The following is a 23,337-nucleotide window of genomic DNA, read 5'->3' as shown; positions in this document are numbered from 1 at the left end:
CTGAGATCAAGACCTGAGCCAAAATCAAGAGTCAGACACTTAACCAACTGAGCCACTCAGACGCCCCTATTTCTCTGAACTTCTTCACTATTTGTTTCTTTTTTGCTATCTCTCCTGCTCCCATTTCAGCAGAATGGCTTAAGAGCAAAGGGCTTCCCTTATTTGACTTTGCATCCTTAGCATGTAATACATAGATTCCAAATCCACTTCTTATTTAATGAAAGCATTCTTGAATAAACAAACTGTAATAATACAAGCTATTTGGGGCACTTGGGTGGCTCAGTTGGTTGAGCATCTGCCTTTGGCTCAGGGCGTGACCCCCGGGTCCTGGGATCAAGTCCCACATTGGGCTCTCTGTGGGGAGCCTGCTTCTCCCTCTTCCTGTGTCTCTGCCTCTCTCTGTGTGTCTCTCACGAATAAATAAATAAAATCTAAAAAAAATCAATAAATAACAGAAACTATTTTGTCTTTCTAGCGATAAGAAAAAGTGAGCATTAGTATCAGACTAACATGTCTTTGAATCCTGACTTTACTAACTAGCTCAGTGACCCATGGGTGAATCACATAAAGTTTCTACATATCAATTTCTATTTTAAATTGGGATCGTAACAAAACCCAAGTCATAGAGTTGAGATTTTTGAATAATATAATTGTTATAAAGCATCTAGCATAATATTTGACTTATTAAGAAATCAACAAATGGTAGCTATAATAATTACGATAACTGTTACTACTGGCACTCTACTACTTCTTGTGCTAAATGCTCTAGATCTTCAGTCATCACCACATCCCTTTATGATTATCTACACACTGCCAAAAGCTACAGAGAGAACACCTAGTGCCACTCAAGTTGTAAGCAATGAGGTCAGGATTTCAATCTTCCTCTGATTGCCTCCAAGGCCTGCAATTTTTTTAAAGAACAAACTGCCTCTTCTTGGATATGTCTCAAAAACCCAGGAAGGCGCAGTCTCTTTCTTTCAAACTATTTCTGTACATTAAAATATGGCCGTCTGACCTATCACAGAAGACAGCTAATTTAAAATCAGTAGGTTGTACAAAGGAATTTGCCTGCAGTATATTTTTACTTTTTCAGGAAGTCAGTTAATTAGGTTTCCCTGATTTGGTGCAAGAAACCATAAAATTGGATTTTTAGCATAGAAGTAAACATATAGTTTCTGTTTTACAGGCCTTTCTCAGGAATCACTCTGGTGGCCCCAGAAAATTTCCAGAAAGTCCTCCTTACTCCTATCTGTTTTGTTATAAGGCCCTGCTCATACTCCCTTTTATAAAAAGTAATCGATGTTCACTCATCAGCTGGGGCTACTGACTGCAGTGGGAGAAACACTAAACAAGAATAGAAACATGCCCTTCGGGATCCCTGGGTGGCGCAGCAGTTTAGCGCCTGCCTTTGGCCCAGGGCGCGATCCTGGAGACCCGGGATCGAATCCCACATCGGGCTCCCGGTGCATGGAGCCTGCTTCTCCCTCTGCCTGTGTCTCTGCCTCTCTCTCTCTCTCTCTCCCTGTGACTATCATACATAAATAAAAATTAAAAAAAAAAATTAAGAAACACTCCCTTCGTCTTAGGGTATGGTCAGGTTCACAATTGTTCAAATAAACTTTTCAACAAAGAAATGTAAGTATTAGATATGGGGGATCTTCAGAAGCACTAGATCATAATAACTGGCATGCAAACAGTGTTTTGTTTTATTTTATTTATTTTATTTTATTTTATTTTTTAAGACTTTATTTATTCATGAGAGACACAGAGAGAGGCAGAGACACAGGCAGAGGGAGAAGCAGGCTCCCTGGGGGGAGCCTGATGTGGGACTCGATCCTGGGAACCCCGGGGATCACGCCCTGGGCCAGAGGCAGATGCTTAACCACTGAGCCACCCAGATGTTCCAGTGTTCTAGTTTAAAAAGCACTTGCATAATTTATGTATTGAATATAAACCCCTGTAACAGTGCATAAATAAAACTTTCATATTTGAAAACAATGGCAACAACCCTCCCCCTTAATAAAAGCAAACAAAAATTTTAAAAATAGAACCCTGAGGCACAGGAATATTAAGTAAGTGGAGTCACACTTAAAAAGTCATACAGGAGTGGCTCAATCAGTTAAGCAGCCAACTCACTTTCAACTCAGGTGATGATCTCATGGTCCTGAGATCAAGCCATGATGGGCATGTGCTCAGGGAAGTCGGCTTCTCTCTCTCTCTCTCTCTCTCTCTCTGTATCTCTGTCTCTCCCCCTTTCCTTTCCTTCTGCTCCTCCCCTCAGCTCACACTCTCTCTCCAAAATAAATAAAAAAATCTTAACAACAACAAAAGCGAAAGCCATACATTCACTGTTATGCCATGTGAAACTTTGCACTACATTATTCAGATTAAGGTTAAAGAGATGTAAATGGAAGGATTCTATAAAGAGATATTTACATGGCTAATAATGAAGAGGAGATCTGATGACTAGAGCAGGGATGTGGACACAGAAAAACAGCCTTTAAAAGACAATCCAGCTCGGTTCCATTAAGTTTCAGTACTTTTTGCTTTAATTATTTTCTAATCAATCAAATTATGTGTATGGATTAAAGTGAGAGAGTGGATAAAGTTACAGATTATTATTTTTGGCAAATGAACCAAAAAAGTGTTAGATTGTACTCTACACATTTTCAGATATTCTACTATTATGACCTAAGAAAATGGTAGTTCCAAAAAAAAAAAAAAAAAGAAAAAAGAAAATGGTAGTTCCAACCTAAGGACAAACTTAATTATTTTCCAAGTGCATTGTATAATTTCTGTCAAAATGCTTTAATTAAACCCAATATTAAATTAGTTTTGATTCCCAAAACTAATCCCTACTAAGTGGGAAGTTACCAATTTGGGACATATAATTAAGAAATGGTTCTTATTTCAGATGACTGAATATATATTACGAATATGTTTATATGATCATAATGAAGCCAACTACATATTTCTATAGATAACGGATATTTTGGAAAACAATGGTAGAGGATCTATGGTTTTCAGTGGGCCTACAAAGTCAACACGATTTCAGTAATAGCACTAAGATAGGCTCAGTAGGTTCAGCATCTGCCTTCAGCTCAGGTCATGATCCCAGGATCCTGGGAGGCAGCCCCTGTGGAGCCCCACATGGAACCCCATACGGAGCCTCAAATCAAGCCCCATTTCAAGCCCGGTACTGAGCCCCAAATCAGGCTCCCCACTGAGCAGGGAGTCTGCTTCTCCCTCTTCCTCTGCCCCTTGCCCGCTCATGCTCTCTCTCATGCTCTCTGTCTCTCTCAAACAAATAACATCTTTACCAAAAAACCGAATAACACTAAGGTATTACTTGCCGTTTTTTTTTTTAAGGTTTTATTTATTAATTCATGAGACACACACATAGACACACACACACACAGGGGGGTGGGGGCAGAGACACAGGCAGAGGGAGAAGCAGGCCCCACGCAGGGAGCCCGATGCGGGACTCGATCCCAGGACCCCGGGGTCATGCCCTGGGCCGAAGGCAGCGCTAAACCGCTGGGCCACCCAGATGCCCTTACTTGCCGTTTTTACTCTCACTCCTCGTGAAGTACAAGGAGTCCCGCAGAGGCTACGTGGTATGTGCTGCACAGTAGGCCGAATACCAAAACAGATACAGGACTCCAGGTAACGTCTATTAGGCCGTGCAGTAATGCAATTTACAAAACTATAATTGATGCTAATCTTACTATCTGACTTTACTTTGGAAAATATGTTTTTAAAAATGCATTATTGGGCAGCCCGGGTTGCTCAGTGGTTAGTGCGGGCTTCAGCCCAGGGCGTGATCCTGGAGACCCAGGATCAAGTCCCGCGTCGGGCTCCCTGCATGGAGCCTGCTTCTTTCTCCCTCTACCTGTGTCTCTGCCTCTCTCTCTCTCTCTGTGTCTCTCATGAATAAATAAATAAAATCTTTAAAAAAATGCATTACTTATATTAATATGTAATGTATAACATTGTTTTTAATGAATAAATGGGTTTTACAGTTCTCAGGCTGAGTTTCAATACAGTGAATATTAATAATTTTAACCCATCTAAACCAAAGCTCTTGGGGTTCACAATAAATTTTAAAGAGCGGAAGGCCCATATGACCAAAAAGTTTCTGAACTGCTGATAAAGAAACAAGAAGATACTATTTAGTCTTAAACTATCCTCTTACTTTCACCAATTCCAATGATAAAGACCTTTATGGTCCTTGAGACCATTAGTGACTTGAAAAGTTATTTAAAATAGATCTATTTAAAAGCCCTCAAAGCATTTTATTCATAACATAAAAAATATTGAGCTCCTTTGAAATTGCTCCATTTGCAAAATATATTTATAACTTAACCAAAATAAATAATTCATACCTCACCAAGTGAGTAATAACGTCTTGGGATCTGGGAGTCTGGATAGATGTTTTCAAGGTACCAAGAAAAGGGCTTACACTTCAGATTTTCTCTTAGTGTTTTTCTGACTGACACATCTCCATAATCCACTTTGACAACACCTGGAAATTTTCAGAGAAACACAAAATCAGTTTGTGCTATTTTCGACTTAGTACGGTTTCACTCTGTTTACTTTGCTATCAGTTTTTTTCCCTCCATAATTATAATTCCATCAAATTCAATTGCATATGCAGCTGCTACTACACTGATTTTCTTACTAGGAACCAATTAGTACATGAAATAGATATAAAAAAACAGCTTTTCCTTTGGTTATGACTTTTCAAATGCAAATATTTATCACCAAGTACTTATACTTCTTAGATTGAATAATTAATCAAATAAGTGTAAATTGGTATTAATTTAGCATCTCATAATCAAAGCTTAACTGAACTGTGTGATAATGTGGTTGTTCCTCTTTAACAAAAATTCTAATCCTCATATTTTCAAAGGGTCTTTTATTCACCGCCATAAATTTCATGATAAATTTATATAAATATGATCCCCACAATGAATACTTATGTGTTCTAACTTTTTTCTTCTTGAACTTTTATACTATCTAGATTTACCATAGACCTGATTTTTCTTTATTTTTTCCTCGTATTCTTTTATGAGTTTATGTGAGCCACCTCAAATACTTGGATAAGTATGTCATTAAATAAATAGACTAAAATAAAGAAATGGCTTATACTCACATGTGAGCATTAGAATTTCAGTTCATATAATAGCAGAATATATGAAATTAAAAGTATATTTCCTTTGATGATCATAAAATGGTGCTTTCTAGTTGAGAATTAAAAATAACAATTTTTATATAAAAAATACTATGGTGACATGATTTGCTCATTACTATCAATATTAAAAATTATTTGGCTGAAATGACTAAATAACTGAGAGAAGATTGCGTTTCCTAGATTATGTTGACAAGATCTGTGTTTAACATGTTTCTTTAAGATGAACAAGCAACCAGACTTAGCACAGAAAAAGAAAAATGGCCCAGTTCAGTATATTTTATGCCAGCTAAGCAACAAAACCTAACATTTGTTTCATAAAAAATGAATAATATTTTAGACAATTCAAATGTCTATAAATAATGACATTATTTGATTATTTGAGTTGCCATATTCAAAAGTGGCAACACTCTTGAAGCTTATCATCTGTTAGTTTCCACCTTTCCCTACTATTCCTCAAAAATTCTTCTTAATTTTTGTTTTTCCAAAATTAAATGCCTTAGTGTTGTTAGAAAGCATTCTGATGATACATAAGCAGCCAAACCACTTCCTTCTAAAGGCAGTATTGATCTTTCTAGCTGGTGTTTGGACAAAAAACAACACGGTCTTTGGGGTTTTTAAACACATAAATATTTGCTTTCAAAAGAAACCTATTCAGAGCTTGCAAAAAAGAGGCTGGAAAACATTTACAAGATAGATCATTACAAGAATTTCTCTTTGTGTTACAGGCTGTATCAATTGCAATGATCTAATAAATAGTCTTGAAATTCATATAAAGAAATTCCATTGGACCCGGGGAGGGGAAAGGGGCACTGTAGCTTCAGAGGATTTAATTCACTAGTTTTGCTGTTCTGTTTCATTTTTGAGTGGGCAAATTTAATTGAAATGGCTTATTTATGTATCAGTATTCTTCCTTTTTCATCATATTAAAATGTAATAGTCCTGGCTCCAGAATTTTTCCCTAGGAAGCTTTTATAGGCAGTTTCTGATTGGAAAGGAGTTTGAAGATTCATTTGCATATATTTTACATTAGATAAGAAAAATATTAATTGCCCACATTAGATTTGGCATAGATTTGGTTGGTGGAAAACGACATACTATTGAGAGAAGCTAAAATCTTCTTACCCTACCATCGCAAAGCCACCCCTTGGTATTACCCACTGCAACATGGGTTTTGTCTTAGTTTTAGATAATTACTTTAATTACTGTTATAAAAACATTAAAAATACTGTGGGCTTATCATAATATGTTGGTGAGGATGTTTTTTTTTTCCCTCTGTAGCTATATTTTCATACTTTAAGTGATATACTATGACAGTTAATATCCAAAATTTATAGAGAACTTATAAAACTCAACATCCAAAAATTAAGGCAGAAGACATGAACAGACATTTCTCCAAAGAAGACGTATATAGATGGCCAACAGACTCAAGAAAAGGTGCCCATAGTCACTTATCATCAGGGAAATGCAAATCAAAACTACAATGATGTATGAAGTCACAGCTGTCAGAATGAAAATCAAAACACAAGAAACAAGTGTTGGTGAGGATTGGAGAAAAAGGAACCCTCTTGCATGGTTGATGGGAATACAAACTGGCACAGCCACTGTGGAAAACAGTATAAAGTTTCCTTAAAAAGTTAAAAATAGAGCTACCGTATGATTCAGTTATCATACTACTGTGTATTCACCCGAAGAATATAAAAATACTGGGACGCCCGGGTGGCTCAGCGGTTGAGCACCTGCCCCTGGCTCAGGTGTGATCGGCGGTCTCAGGATCGAGTCCCATGTCGGGCTCCCTGCCTGGAGCCGGCTTCTCCCTCTGCCTGTGTCTCTGCCTCTCTCTGTATGTCTCTCATGAATAAATAAATAAAATCTAAAAAAAAAAACAAACAACTAATTCACAGGGTACAAGCACCCCTATGTTTATGGCAGCATTATTTACAATAGCCCAATCATGGAAGCAGCCCAATTGTCCATCAATAGATGAACGGATAAAGAAGATACGCTGTATGTATGTGTGTATGTGTTGATAGATAGAAAAATAGAGATCTATCTCTCTATATATAGATATATATCAATATATATTTACTGATATATAGAAATATTATTCAACCACAAAAAAAAAAGAGTATAATCTTGACTTTTTTTTTTTTTAATCTTGACTTTTGTAATGACTTGGATGGAGCTAAAGAGTATAATGCCATGTGAAATAACTGAGGGAAAGACAAATACCATATGATTTCACTCATCTGTGGAACTTAAGAAACAAATGAGCAAAGAAAAAAGAGGCAAAACAAGAAATAGACTCTTAATTACAGAAGATACAATGATGTTACCAGAGGGGAGGTTAATGGGGGATGGGTGGAGCGAGTGATGGGATTTAAGGAGTGCACTTGTTGGGATGAGCAGTGAGTGGTGTATGGAAGTGCTGAATCACTGCATTGTACACCTGAAACTAATATAATACTGTATGTTAACTATATTGGAATTATAATAAAACTAAAAAATAAATAAAACGACTATTAATTGAGCCCTCAAAACCAAGCGAGATATTATGTGAGAGACAGCAGTAATCATCCAGCATTCATGTGTTTCTCCACATTTTTCAGCCTCTGCAGTTAGGCAAGGGCATTGACTGCTCCTAACCAATAGGAGGAAGGGACAAATGTGACTTGTCTTTTTTTTAAAGATTTTCAAGTTATCTCTACATCTAATGTGGGACTTGAACCTACAATCCTGAGATCAAAGTTGCATGCTCTACTGACTGAACCAGCCAGGTGCACCCAAAGTTCTTTATATCCCTTTATATATTTTTTCCCAAGTTTTTATTTAAATTCTAGTTAGTTAACATACAGTGTACTATTTATTTCAGAAGTAGAATTTAGTGATTCATTACTTACATAGAACACCCAGTGCTCATCACAGCAAGTGCCCTCTTTACTACCTATCATCCAGGTAGCCCATCCCCTACCCATTTTCCCTCCTTTGACCTTCAGTTTGTTTCTATAGTTAACTTTCTTACAATTTGCCTTCCTCTCGTTTTCTTCCCTCCTTCCCCTGTGTTCATCTATTTTGTTTCTTATATTTTACATACGAGTAAAATCATATGGTATTTGTCTTTCTCTGACTGAGAATGCTATTTCACTTAGCATAATACCCTCTAGCTCTATCCACGTCATTGCGAATGGCAAGATTTCATTCTTTTTTATGGCTAAGTAATATTCCATTGTGTATGCATACCTCTTCTTCTTTATCTATTCATTGGTTGATGGACATGTGACCTCTTTCCATAATTTGGCTATTGTTGATAATGCTGCTATAAACATCAGAGTGCATGTGTCCCTTTGAAACAGTTTGTATCTTTTGGGTAAATAACAAGGTATGACACCTTCTGGCTCTTTTTTCTTTTATTACAGGGACTGTGGAAGCCTTGTGCCCCAGCAGGTATGGCTTCAAGGTGATGAGGCCTTTGTTAGCCTGTATCATTGAGAGATCATGAAATAGAGTCTGAAGTATTCAGTTCTGTGGCTTGAAGTACAATCTCACTTGTTTCCCAAACTCTTATCTGCAACTCAAACCTCTGAAAGTAGCTCATTCAATTGTTTACCCAACAATTTAACTGGGATCTTAAATAGGCATCTCAAATTTGACATGTCTAAAATAGTCCTCTTGATTTTCCAACTTCATTCATCTCCAAGGTTCTTCATTTCAGCAGCTACCACAAATACCTACCCATTTTCTCAGGGCAACAACATAAGAGTAATTATCTTTAACTCACACTCACATATTCAGCTCATTAACAATTCCCATTTGTTCTACATTCACAATATATCCTCAGTTCCTCAAACATCCCTTTGCCATCCTAGTTGCATAATCTTTCATCTCTTGCCTAAAATAGCATTGTGATAGGCTTCTAAAGAGTCCCCCTGACATCTTACAATTCTTTATCTATCCTTTATTGACTCTTGCCTGCTCCCTGGACAATATATTTGAAATACAAATGAAGTCATGTCACTACCCTGCTCCAAAGCTTCTGATGAATTTTTTTTTTTAAGATTTTATTCATTTATTCATGAGAGACATAGGCAGAGGGAGAAGCAGTTTCCCTTGAGGGATCCTGATGTGGGACTCGATCCCGGGACTCCAGGATCATGCTCTGAGCCGAAGGCAGATGCTCAACCACTGAGCCACCCAGGCGTCCCTTCTGATGAATTTTTCATTGTGCTAGGAATAATTGAAAATATCCTAACCATTGCCTAAGACCCTTCATGAAATGATTCTTGATTACCTCTATGACCTAATCATTTGTATTCACTACATTGTGGTCACACTGGCTTTTTTGTTTTTTTCTTTATGATTTATTTATTTTAGAAAGAGAGATTTATTTATTTGAGAGAGATTTATTTATGTGAGAGAGAGAGTGCATGCATGCATGGGGGGAGGGGCAGAGGGAAAGAATCTCCAGCAGACTCCCCACTGAGTACAGAGCCTAAAGTAGAGCTCGATCCCAAGACCTATGAGATCATGACATAAGCCAAAATCAAGACTTAACTGACTGAGCCACCAAGCAGCCCCTATTGCTTTGCTTTTTTTCAAATATCCAAGTTCATTCTCAATTCATGGCTTTGTGCTGGTTCCCCCCCCCCCCCTTCTAAAATGGTATTAACCAGGAACTTCTATGAGTTGTCTTTTACTACACTCAAGCATCTGTTAAGACTTCACTTTCTCAGATTTGCCCTGCCCTTCCTATGTAAATTGATCCCTTGTTCCCATCATTCTGGGTCATTCATTGATCTATCCCTCTATTTTACTTAATCTTTCACCAGGATACTTAAAACTGCTTGACATTATATTATAGACTAATTCTCTTATTGCCTACTCAACAAAAACTTTGAATAAATTACTCAATCACTTGAAGCCCAGGGTATCCTATCTGATGTCTTATATGATGTTGGGAATACTATATAATATCCAAAAAGGCATAATGCAGTGCCTGACATATAATAATTGCTGAGTACATATTTTACATTGTAATGGGTACCTCTTCCTGCTGCATGCCCAACATCCCTCTGCCTTCTGATAAGAGCATTCAAGTTCTTTAAGCAATCATCTCTCTCCCACTTTTGATTTTTGTGGTTTGGTGACCACACTGTCCTACCCACCTTTCCAGCTCCAACTGGGAACATAGGATAAAGGGATATTGCCAGGGAATTTGTTTAAATGCAGATTCTGATTCACTTAGTCTGGAGGGAGGCCTGAGAATCTGCATATCTAACAAGCCCCCAGAGGATGTTGCTGTTGTTCTGGCCAAATTCCAAGTAACATCCAAGACAATCAAAGTGTATCATTTTTCCATCTTACACACACCCATCATAATGATTGGCTCAGGAATGGGCCTATGAACCAGCCAGCTTAATAAAAATATATAATCTGAGAACCTGTTAGGACTATTAGGAAGCTGAAGCTGTATTTCCTCTGGAATTGCTAGCTGTAAAGATGATTTAAGCCTGGAGCTTCTGAGGCGACCATATAGAGAATGCCTAAGACAATGACACCAATCAGGAGTGAAATAAACAAACAGATGGAAAGAGAAAGTGGAAAAAAAAAACCCAAAATACAGAGTCCAAGACAAGATTAAGTCAGTAGATATTTAGTGTGTTCCAACTATACACAAGGCACATTTTCTAGGCACTTGGAATACATCAGTAAACAAAACAAATTAAAAATATCAGGAGTTTACATCCTGAAGGAGGGAGACATATACAGTAATACTATAGAAGTGGCACATGCTATAACAAAAATAGACTCAGGGGAAGGAGGAAATATTGCAATAGAATGAATCTTAGTGTATTTTTTTTTCCAAAGGCATCTTATAAAAATTGCAAGTTTTTAAGATAAGTTTTTCAATAGAACTTGCATAAACCCCGAGAAAGCTCTGACAACTAGATAAAGCTTCATTATAAGTTAAAAGGAGTATTTTAATTAACTCCCAGTTTGTAGGTATGATTAATAAGTAAATGATAACACACACAGGTTTGTTATACTTTATTTAATAATCTGTCCTTTATTCATCATTTTTAAATGTATTTCAGGGTAGCATTAACTTATATATGTAGAACAATCATGTTTTAGATTTTTAAATAATAGATTGAAGATCATCATAATATAAGTTAAGCTCTTTCTTAGCAGATGGCTAATGGGTCTATAGTTCTGGTTTCCTGCAATCAAGGAACCTGATGAGAGAAGAGCCTGATTATGGACCAAAAAGCTTAAGAGTTTTCTGTATAAGGATACACAATGCAGCATAGCTTGATGCAGAGAAAAGGGGGAAATGACTTCCCTTAATCAGGGATGCCTAAATAGATCGGTGCTATCTCTAATCGTCAAAATACATATATTGAAATAATTAGGTCTGTATAAGAACATGGAAAAATGTTAATAAAAATATAAAGAATTTTTATTATATTGATGTTATAATAAAATAAAATATATGAATCCGCCCCCCCCAAAAAACCCCAGAAAAATAATAGTACATTTGCTTTGCTACTAAAAAAACAAAACAAAACAAAACAAACAAACAAAAACAAAACAAAACAAAAAAACTAAAAACTTTTAAAAGGTCTACTATTTGGGGGCACCTGGGTGTCCTGATCTCATGGGTCCTTGGACTGGGCCCCACCTCAGGACCCTGCTCAGCAGGGAGTCGGCTTGAAGATTCTCTCCCTCTGACCCTCCTGTGTGTGCATGCATGCTCTCTTTCTCTCTCTAAAATGAATGAATAAATCTTTTTAAAAAGTCTCCTATTTTCTCCTTAAGTACAATTAAAACTGTGCAGCTAACCAACGTTTTTTTATATACGGTGATATCATAATATATTTGCATATCATAGTAGACTATTATATATAGTTTCAGCTCAGAATTTTTAAATATACTTTCAAAATTCCCTGTTAAGAAAAAAAATCACCTTCTTTATTTTGTTATTTACTTTGAAAATTTATCATCATAAGCTTTATGGCTAAGGATCTACATTTTCTTTCTCCTCAAGAGAAGTAATAATAAAAAAATCATTTTAAAGCCTCCTAGAGATTCCTATATTCCAGAATATCTAAATACTATATTGTGTCAGAGGTTTAGCAGGTTACTCAGAATATTTTTCTAATTTAAAACTATTCTTCTAAATCACCATTTTTATTTTTTTCCATTCTTGATATACATGCAATTACCCATGCTCATAACCACTCATTGGGAAGTTACTGGACAGAATTACATTAACAGGCTGATGGCACATGCCAGCTAATAATATACAGGGATTATCTGTTGGATTTACCATTTCCTATTATTAATGCAATTTTATTTTAATGGAATTAAAATAAGATAATGAACTGTACAAAGATCATAGCTTCTATGGAGAGGTTTATTACAAAGAAGCTGTAAATATAAGACAACTTGTCAATTTATTTAAGTCTGTCTGAGCCCATAGTCAGTCAGGATGGGCAGATCTTGAGGCTGAAGTTTCTAGGTAATTGTCTCAAACTTCAGATCAATTTGGCAGTAAAAGTCTCATATTCAACTGCTTGCTCCCTGACCAATGAGGATATGGGAAATAAGAAAAATGAATCTGCAATGGCCTTTAAAAATAAAGGTCAATTTAGTATCAGTTAAGACAAATGGACCATAAAGTCTATAACTGCTAGGAAAAAAATTCCAAGTAAAGATGTTAAGGCAGTGTTGACCACCTCTCAGAAGCTAGAAGAGCCAGAGACCTAGTAATCTGCTCCCTAACTCAGGTATTCTATGGAAAATCCCAAGGAGATATTGAGCCAATACAAACACTACTGATCTACTTTTTGGCATTTTTTTATCCCGTGTAGTAAGGAAAAATTTGCATACAATTTATATAATGGTCTTTTAAAAACTTAGTTATTTGAGAAATATGGATTCATTGCAGATAATCCTAAAACAGTGACAAGTATGAAAAGCAAAATAAAAATCATCTGTAATATGACTACATTTACATTATGGTAATGATTTTTTTTTTAAAGATTTTATTTATTTATTCATGAGAGACACACAGAGAGAGGCAGAGACACAGGCAGAGGGAGAAGCAGGCTCCCTGCGGGGAGCCCAATGTGGGACTCGACCCCAGGTCTCCAGGATCACGCCCTGGGCCGAAGGTTCGCTAAACTGCTGAGCCACCCAGGGCTGCCCTGGTAATGATTTTTCAAGACTTCTATTTATGGATAACTGTAAGATATTTTTCATGCAAAAAATGATTTACACTGTAGTATGTACTTGCAATTTATTTTTTCCCTAAAATAGTATGTCATGAACACTTTTCAGGTTATCTAAACTCTTCCATAACTTTGTTTTTAATGCCTCTGTGGTGTTCTATTTTACAAATTGGTAATGACTTATATAATGTGTCCTATCCTTACACATTCAAGTTGTTTCTAATTTTGGACTTGAAAAATCAATGAACATCTTTGTACATTTTTTTTCCTTATGCCCTTGATTATCTTATTAGAATAAGTTTCAGGGGCACCTCAGGTGACTCAGTGGTTGAGCATCTGCCTTCCACCCAGGGCGTGATCCTGGGGTCCCGGGATAGAGTCCCGCATCGGGCTCCCTGCATGGAGCCTGCTTCTTCCTCTGCCTGTGTCTCTGTCTCTCTCTCTCAGTCTGTGTCTCATGAATAAAGAAATAAATCTTTAAAATATAAAATAAAAAATAAATAAAAAAATATATATGTATTACCTAACCCACTTTCCAGAAAGCTGTTCAAATTCACATACCATTACACATACCAGGTGTAAGAAGCTAATTTCCCTTCCAGAACACTGATTATTTTAATTTATCCTTTAATTTACTACTTTTTATTATGTGGAGATAAATGACATCACATTATTATTAAAACTGATTACTAGTGCCTTCCAGGGATGATGGCAGCATATGAATATGCCAAGATAACAGCCACGTTACTATGAATAACCCAAAAACAATCTGAAGACTGGAAGAACAGACTCTCCACAGCTAAATGTGAGAAGAGGCCACATCCCAGAGGCTAGGAAGGGCAGAGAGGAAGTCAGGAGCTAAGCGGACCCACTGTTTCTTCAGTTCTTGACACATATTGTATCGTTATACCATCCTTGAAACAGTTATGTATTTCATAGTCAATGACATCTTATATTTGCTCCTGGAGAGACTTCTTGAGCATGTGCACACTTTTTTTCCTCTTTGTGGAATAACTAGCCAATTGCAATTTCAGTAGTTATTCATTAATTAATGAGCATTTAGCTCAGTGCGTATTTAAATACATTCTGGGGCAGCCCCGGTGGCGCAGCGGTTTGGCGCCGCCTGCAGCCTGGGGTGTGATCCTGGAGTCCCAGGATCGAGTCCCACATTGGGCTCCCTGCATGGAGCCTGCTTCTCCCTCTGCCTGTGTCTCTGCCTCTCTGTCTCTCTCTCTCTCTGTCTCTCTCTCTCTCACTGTGTGTGTCTCTCATGAATAAATAAATAAAATCTTTAAAAAAAATAAATACATTCTGATTATTGTCTGAAAAACTTTCCTTTGATACTTCAGGTAAAATCAAGAAAGTACCAAAATGAAAATTTGCTGAATGGTTGAGGGAACTTGAAAGAAAATCTCAGGGATGAAAAGGTTTTCACACAGCCTATGTCACTGATCGTCTTGATGGTGTTGAGAAGAGTGGATGGAAAGCACATGCATGCCAGCAAATCTGCACTAAAAAGTGGCTTAAAAAAGTCAACCTCCAAATGTGAAGATGCTTGATTAATTCATTTTGCTTATTTAAAAAAATTCTGTGTATGTATAAGAATGAGATGTGATCAAAAAGCTGTCTGAATTAGTTTGTCTAAAAGACTTCCTTTAATAGGGACATAATAATTTTTTTTTTTACATTTTTCTTGAAGATTTACTTATTTACTTGAGAGTGAGAGAGAGCATAAGCAAGGGGAGTAGCCGAGAAAGAAGCAGACTCCCCCCTTGAGCAGGGAGCCTGATGTAGGACTCAATCCTAGGACCCTGAGATCATGACTTAAGCTGAAGGCAGACACTTAACCTACTGAACCACCCAGGTGCTTTAGGACATTCTATATGGAAAAGAGGTTTTACATTATAGTTTAATTGGAAACTTTTTCTTAGTGGTATATAATCAAATGGTGATCTTTAAATTGATGGTAGCATAAATTAGGTAAAATACAGTACTTCCACATTTATCATCTGGTTATATTTTGATAAAAACAATGAATTAAACATCAGATATCTTTACTACAGGACTTCTCATAACTTTTACTATGATAAAGGGTATTTTATTTTAAGTATTTTTATTTTTACTTATTTTTTAAAAGATTCTGTTTATTTATTTTAGAGACAGAAATTGAGCACATGTGAGTGGAGGGAAGGGCAGAAGGAGAGAGAATCTCAAGCCAACTTCCTGCCTGACATGGGGGGCTCAATCCAAGGACCCATGAGATCATGATCTCAGCCAAGATGAAGAGCCAGACGCTTAACTGACTGAGTCACCCCCGCATCCCAAGAGTATTTTTATATCCTAAATGGGTGATATTCTCCAAATTTATTTTTCTTCTTCCAAAATTTTAAGACAACAGTGCTCCACTGAAAACATTTTGAGAAACACAGTTTTATCGTGTTTTCTATATCTAAGCAAATACCTTAGTCTTTCATAAGACATAAATTGATCCCATTAGGGAAAAATCTTTGTGGGGAAATTCTAGATGCTGTTCAAATTTTTTTTCATCAGTCAATTTCCATCTTAAAATATTAATTAAACCAAGAAAATGAAATACAAACACATATTTGTTGATGTGTTTATGTTTAGCCCCCAGAACATTATCTGGCACCAATGGACATTCCTTAGATACTAGTTGCCTGACTCTCAGGTACATACTCTCTTTTTCATCCTAGGCTTTCTGTTTCATTTTCTCTTTTTCTCACATGTATGTTTATAAGACATTACTATATAATTTGCTTGCATGACTCAGAATCACTTCTTTATACTTTTTTTTTCTTTTCTTTTTTTTTTTTTTTTTACTGCTTCTCCCTCTACCTGGGTCTCTGCCTCTCTCTCTCTCTCTCTGTCTCTTATAAATAAATAAAATAATAAAGGATAAGTTTTAGAAACAATGTGTTCTGATAAATTATGTGCTGATTTTAAGACTTTAAAAAAATATAGGGATGCCTGGGTGGCTTTATACTTAAAGTCACCCAGTATAAAGTACTTTATACTTGTTGAAGTATTTGAGATGTGTATATATGTGTGAGGGAAGAATAAGTCTGTGCAAAAATTTGTTTCTACATTGCTCCTTGGTCTCATTAACAATTATTAGTACTTATTAAAGTACATTTTCCTAGTCTAAATATTTAGTCAGCATTCTTGTCTGCAAAGCCAATAAGATTTAAATGTTTTTAAATTATGAGTTATGAAGGGAAAAAAAACCTACCACGACCCAGAAATCTTATCATCCCATCTTATTAACTCACACAATATCTGAGATAATATTATTATAGCACATGTTAACACACACAAAAAAATATCAGATACACCTAGTCAATTCTTGATTATCAGAATGTAATGTAGGGTATGCAGTTTTTCTAAAAAGAAAAAATGACTTCCATAGCATTTAAATATTTCTATTTACGCAGCAAAGGCAAAGAATTCTTATTCTTCATCTAATACACAACAGAAGTACGCAGGCTCAGGAAATAAGCAGCCTACTCTTCTATTAAGGGATGATGTGCCTCTCAAAGTCCATATTCACAATAAAACAGCCAACGTAATAGGCAGCATTTAGGGAGCACTTACTACATGTCACGTACTTATTTAAGTGTTTTACCTGTTAACTCAGTGAATAAGCACATTCTCAGGAAGGTGCTATTATCACGCCCATTGAATAGAGAAAAGAACTGAGGCCATGTGAGGTACACATATTGCCCCATATGACCCACCTAGTATGTGGCAAAGCCGAATTCACGCCCAGGCAGGGTGAACCAGCCTGTAGGTGCCCTGGTGTGTTCTTAATCTCCTTTAGCCCTATCTGCATATAAAGTGGGACGTCAACAACTTAACTCTGGCCCAGATGCCCTTTCAGTGAGAGGCATACCGCACATCATCTCAGGATCCTCAGGGCTGCACTACTGTAGGTGTCATTCAAAGTTTCTGCCCAAGCATTTTTCTAAACCCAAATTACTAATAAAATGAAGCTGAAGTGCCACACACCTCTGCACTTGCCACGTGCCGGGTCCACGTTTGTGCACCGTGGTGCTTTTCACACATGTGCCACATGGGAAAAACGTACAGTCCACAGTCAGGGTCACTGGGTGTAGTGGATATGCCAGTGAGCACAGCATGGGCTCAGATAAGAGCAAATCGTTCTGAGAGAACACATTGATTTCTGTTTTGAGAAAAAACCTGCAAAAATATACTCCATCTCCACTGCCTGTCAGTGGATTTCCCTCTTCTGTCCTGAACATACTGGAGATGCTGAGCTGGGAAGGGCTGAAGGAGAGCCGTTGGCCCCCCCGGGGGCTGTGTTGTTACTGCAACAACCGAAGACAAACCTCTCAGTAAGCCTGAGCTTGACTTGGGAGGCTGGGGGTGGTAGAGTACACACTGCTCCCGGGGTTTCCACGCAGTGTTCATCCTCTTCTAGCGCCTGCACTAGTCGTGTCAAAGACTCGTACCTAGAACAGCGCCAAGGGTATTGACTGCGTACAGGGGGAGCAGCCGCCACCCAGACCGAGCGAGTGGGTGCGAGAACCTCCCAGCACCTCCCGAGTAGGGCCAAGCAGGAACGAGGAAGACAGGCCACGGGGGTCAGCGGTGCTACTGTGAAGCTAGAACATTCTTCGACACAATGGGCTGTGCTCCATCACACACAACCCTAACACGCCTCTCTCCTTTTGGGAGCCTCGCATTTTGCTTAGGACGTCACTGGCCTAAGTCTGTGCCACTGGCCTAAGTCTGTGCCGTGTGGTGCAGCGAGGCCTCGGGTGGCTCGGGCTGCGGCTGCGGGGCGGAGGGGCAGGAGGCCAGCGGCTGGAGGACGGCGTCCCGCATCCTCGCGGGCAGGTTGCTTGTTTGTCTTCTGCTGAGGCCTCGACTCGCCTGCAGGACGGCGGAGCATCCTGAGCCCTTGCCCTGGTGTTCGATGCAAACTCTGAGGACTGTCAGGAGTGCCCTTGAGCATAGACATCCTCTTGCAGGTGTGCACTGCTGGGGCTTCTCACATCCTTTCTCCTGTCCTCTGACTTTACTTGTTGCAAACGGGTTAAAACAAACCAAAACCCTCAAAACTAGCGATCGAAAACATGGAGGAGTGGGGAAAAATTCAATGCGGTGGGAATTTACTGATTAACAACTGTGTAAAATCACAGAATCGTATCAAAATTGTAACTGTTTGAGTTACGGTGAGCTTTCACGGCTGGAGAGGTGATGGGCCTGCGGGACCCGGCGCGGCCGACAGGTGGGAGCGCGGAGGCTCGAACCGCGGGAGGGCGGGTCAGGGCGCCAAGGGCCCCAAGGGCTGCTCCTTCCCTCAACTCGGTCTCCTCGATTCTCCTGCGATGCACACGGCGCCGGGTGGTCGGGGACGACGCGGAACCAGCCCTCTGTATGGTTTCTTCCCTCACAGTTTAATCAGCCACCAAATAACCAACAGAAATGAAAATGACCAAATGTAGAGTCACCAACGTGTTTGAGCGACGTTAAAGGAGGAGAGAAGGTCCCCGATGCTGCGCTGCCTACGGGTGGGTCAGGGAAGGCTTCTCGGAGGCAGCGGTCATTGGGCGGAAAGAGCAATCGAACGTGGGTAAGAGAGGACGGAGAGCGAACTGGGGGGCGTCATGCGAAAGGCCACCTGGCGTCGTTTTTTAGGGACATGGATAAAATGGCTCTTACCAAACATCACTCACTTCTCTTTTCTGTATTATTTTCTGCGGCAAACAGACTCCAGGGTGGCCGGGCTATACCCACTTCCATCTTCAGACGGGGCGGGCCCCTGACCTTCAGTGTGGGCAGAGCGGACGCCGGCTTCCCCCCTGCTCCCCGCCTGCTTCCCCCCTGCTCCCCGCCAGCTTCCCGCCGGCTTCCCCCCTGCTTCCCCGCTGCTCCCCGCCTGCTTCCCCCCTACTCCCCGCCGGCTCCCCGCCTGCTTCCCCCCTACTCCCCGCCGGCTTCCCGCCTGCTTCCCCCCTGCTCCCCGCCTGCTTCCCCCCTGCTCCCCGCCAGCTTCCCGCCGGCTTCCCCCCTGCTTCCCCGCTGCTCCCCGCCTGCTTCCCCCCTACTCCCCGCCGGCTCCCCGCCTGCTTCCCCCCTACTCCCCGCCGGCTTCCCGCCTGCTTCCCCCCTGCTTCCCGCCTGCTTCCCCCCTGCTTCCTGCCTGCTCCCTGCCTGCTTCCCGCCTGCTTCCCACCTGCTTCCCCCCTGCTTCCCGCCTGCTTCCCCCCTGCTCCCCGCCTGCTCCCCGCCTGCTTCCCCCCTGCTTCCCGCCTGCTTCCCCCCTGCTTCCTGCCTGCTCCCTGCCTGCTTCCCGCCTGCTTCCCACCTGCTTCCCCCCTGCTTCCCGCCTGCTTCCCCCCTGCTCCCCGCCTGCTCCCCGCCTGCTTCCCCCCTGCTTCCCGCCTGCTCCCTGCCTGCTTCCCGCCTGCTTCCCCCCTGCTTCCTGCCTGCTCCCTGCCTGCTCCCCGCCTGCTTCCCACCTGCTTCCCCCCTGCTTCCCGCCTGCTTCCCCCCTGCTCCCCGCCTGCTCCCCGCCTGCTCCCCGCCTGCTTCCCCCCTGCTTCCCGCCTGCTCCCTGCCTGCTTCCCGCCTGCTTCCCCCCTGCTTCCCGCCCGCTCCCCGCCTGCTTCCCCCCTACTCCCCGCCGGCTCCCCGCCTGCTTCCCCCCTGCTCCCCGCCTGCTCCCCGCCTGCCTCCCGCCTGCCTCCCGCCAACGCGGGGATGTCACAGCTGGTGGGGCCGAGGCTGCGGTGCGGACGCTCCCCCGGCCGCGGGCTCTGGTGCCTGAGCTGCCCTGCGGTGGGCGGCCCGGGGCGGGGGCGAGGTCCCCGAGAAGCCGCGGCACAGCCAGCAGGGCCGGGCCGTGGGCCGCAGCCGGGACGGACCGAGCCCGAGCGGGGCCGCAGCCCGGAGGCCCCGGAACCGGGCGGCAGGGACGCGGGGAGTCTAGGCCACTCGCCTCCTACCGATTCCTGCCCGTCCGCGGAGATGATCACTGGTTCCTTATATGCATTGTAAAAGGCTTTTACAGGGGGACGCTTAGACTCTCATTCAAGAATAGGTCAGGGGCAGCCCAGGGGCGCAGCGGGTCAGCGCCGCCTGCAGCCCAGGGCCTGGTCCTCGGGTCCCGGGGTCGAGGCCCGCGTCCGGCTCCCTGCGTGGGGCCTGCTTCTCCCTCTGCCTGTGTCTCTGCCTCTCTCTCTCTCTCTCTCTCTCTCTGTGTCTCTCTCTCTCATGAATAAATAAATAAAATCTTAAAAAATAAAATTAAAAAAAAAAAGAATACATCAAGACATTCTAACCCCCCCCCCCTTTTAATCTTTATGGTCTAATAAGCGTTAGACTGAAAACTGCACAGAAATGGAGACCTGCGTGACTAAGTGCAGCACTTCACATGTGAATGATCCACCTGAGTGTGGATTCCAGATTCCATGGGATGAATGAGCCATACGAACTCGGATAAACTCCTTAACCTGTGGATGGTGCAAAAGAAATAGTCATTGTAGTGACTTCATAGGCTGCTGAGGAAATGAGGAAGGTAGTACGCTCAAAGTACCATGGCGTGGAGTGAGCGCTCAAAAATCTTAACTACTATAATGTCAAAAAAGCTATAAATGCCTTTTGTTCAGGTATACAGACTTTTTGCAGTAAAGTATTTCATAATCTAATGACAAATTATCATCTTATTATTCCAGTTTTTGTATTTTTAGATACAAATGAGAAAATTTTCACGTTTGACTACATTCCTGCTGCTGGATTGGAACAATTTTAAGGCAATTTTCAGTGATTTTAGTCATACATTAAGACATTTGCAACTGCAGATAGTAGTAATTAAGGCAGTGATTTACAAATATTTTCACAGGGCTCAATGATCTTAATCACTTTAATAGTTTTTAATGTAGTCTTTAATCTTACTTTTTTTTGCTTCCTGCCCAGTGTTCACTGTTTACTGAAGTAAGGAGTACTCTGCAAAGTTACAGATTTTATCACAAATTTTTAAGAACATTAATAGTGTATGGTTACCATGTAGTATGATTAAAAATTTCTGCCTGGCAACAAACCAATGCTGCTTCAGTATTTTATAGAACATAAACACTTGGACCTAATGCATATTTGGTGATTATTAACACATTAGCATAATTTTATATTTTAAATAATTTCTAGATAATTAACTTTTATAAGTTTTAAAAAAAATTTAGGTATACAACATGGGAATCAAAAAGTCTTGTAAGAAATTGACTATGTGGGAAAATATTAGACCATGTTAATAGACCAAATATGAATTACTTTAAAATTATCTACACTAAAGTAGTATTTAAATTTTGTCTCATAGCCTTATAGCCAAGGTCTTTACTCTTAAATATGGTCAATCGTAACACTAACAAAACGTTAAGGACATTTTAACAAACCTTGTTAATAAAAATTCAATTTAAGGCTTTCTTAAAAAAGGAGAGGAAGCTCCATGGCATTTTACATGGTGAGTTTATTTCATTAGAACATATTATTAGTCCTTAGCCAGTCTGACATGTGTTATTATACATAAATATAAAATTTCCAACTGTCCTATCAAGATGGGCTAAAGACATAAAATTTAGATGGCTTTTGAAAAAAAAAAATAGTTGCTGATGTGGTTTTGTTTTCCACTTTAAAAAGAGCTAGGTATCATTTATTAAGCAGACCTTAAGTATTTCCAGTCACCTATTATATGTTCTCTGAAATACTATTTTTATGATTTTATATTTTTTATAGTATAATAAGAAATTCTCATGAGACAAGCTCTTAAATATTTTTTAAGTTATAATTTATCAAATTTTAATTGGACAGTGGTTTCTTTTAAGTTTTTACTTATTTGAGAGAGTGTGCACATGTGGGGGGGGGGTAGGGCAGAGGGAGAAGGAGAAGCAGACTCTCCACTGAGCAGGGAGCCCAGTGCTGGCTCCATCCCAAGACCCTGGGATCATGACCTGAGCTGAAGGCAGATGATTAACCCATTGAGCCACCTGGGCAGCCCCAGACAGTAGTTACTCAATTATGCAAGCAAAGGCAGAAACATCAATGACAAAATGATGCGGGTCAATGGTTAATCCAAAGGAAAAAAAAATTTTGACTTTATAAGATAGAACTTTTAATACATACTTTTATAATACAAGAAACTGTTGCAGCCAACCTGCCCTCTCCATTGTTTCACCTTGACAAAATAAAATTCAATTTTTATGCATGTGTAAACTATTTTAGATAAGGCACATACAGCAGAGATGGAATAATGGTTTTGACATAAGTTTCCTAGAATTCAGGCTTTTCCTATGAGAAGGAGGTTCAGAAAGAAGTCATTCTTCCTAATATAAAATATTAATTATACACTTCCTCATTATATCAAGAGAAAACGCACCAAATTGTACATCTCAGATCATTCATAAGGTAGTCAACCAAGAGGTTTTAGTAACACTTGTGACAAATGAATAATTCTTAATATGAACATCAAGTAAGTGTAGCAGAACCACCTCATGCTATGATCCTTGTGAACTTCTTAAATGGGATTTTAATTTAAATGCAGTGTATTGGGATGGGATTCCCTAACAGAGAATTGGTATTCCCTGTGACAGTTCCTCGGACCGGAAACTGGAGGTCAAATAGGGAGTGGGTCTGAAATTTGAGTAGTCTACTTAGCTTAAGGGTACTCCCAGATGCTGGGGTTATATGAATGCAATCCCAAGGAGGTAGGCCAGGAAAGCCGAGCTAAAAACAGATTATGTCCTCAAAGACCCCTGAGCCTTTCCACCAATAGGGCCACAGTGCCAAGTAAGGTCAAATCACTAAATTCTTTCCATGTGGCCTTTCCTAACTACCCTATGTAAAATGGCACAGCTACTCGGGCCCAGTCCCTTTTCA

The 23,337-nt window shown here is 40.2% G+C and overlaps 1 protein-coding gene across 3 annotated transcripts in view; it reads right to left on the bottom strand.

The window, feature by feature from the left end:
- GALNT13 (polypeptide N-acetylgalactosaminyltransferase 13) overlaps positions 1-23,337 on the bottom strand; it is a 576,595-nt gene that overhangs the window by 50,065 nt on the left and 503,193 nt on the right. For all 3 annotated transcript variants that reach the window (XM_038584527.1, XM_038584526.1, XM_038584528.1), the window contains one exon: positions 4,386-4,525. In XM_038584527.1, the coding sequence (XP_038440455.1) occupies positions 4,386-4,525 (140 nt within the window). The remainder of the gene's footprint in view (positions 1-4,385; positions 4,526-23,337) is intronic.

This window comes from Canis lupus, chromosome 36, assembly GCF_011100685.1.
Source record: "Canis lupus familiaris isolate Mischka breed German Shepherd chromosome 36, alternate assembly UU_Cfam_GSD_1.0, whole genome shotgun sequence".
Taxonomy (NCBI): Eukaryota; Metazoa; Chordata; class Mammalia; order Carnivora; family Canidae; genus Canis; species Canis lupus.
Note: the sequence above shows the minus strand (reverse complement) of the source record. Positions and strands in the feature narration are given on the sequence as shown.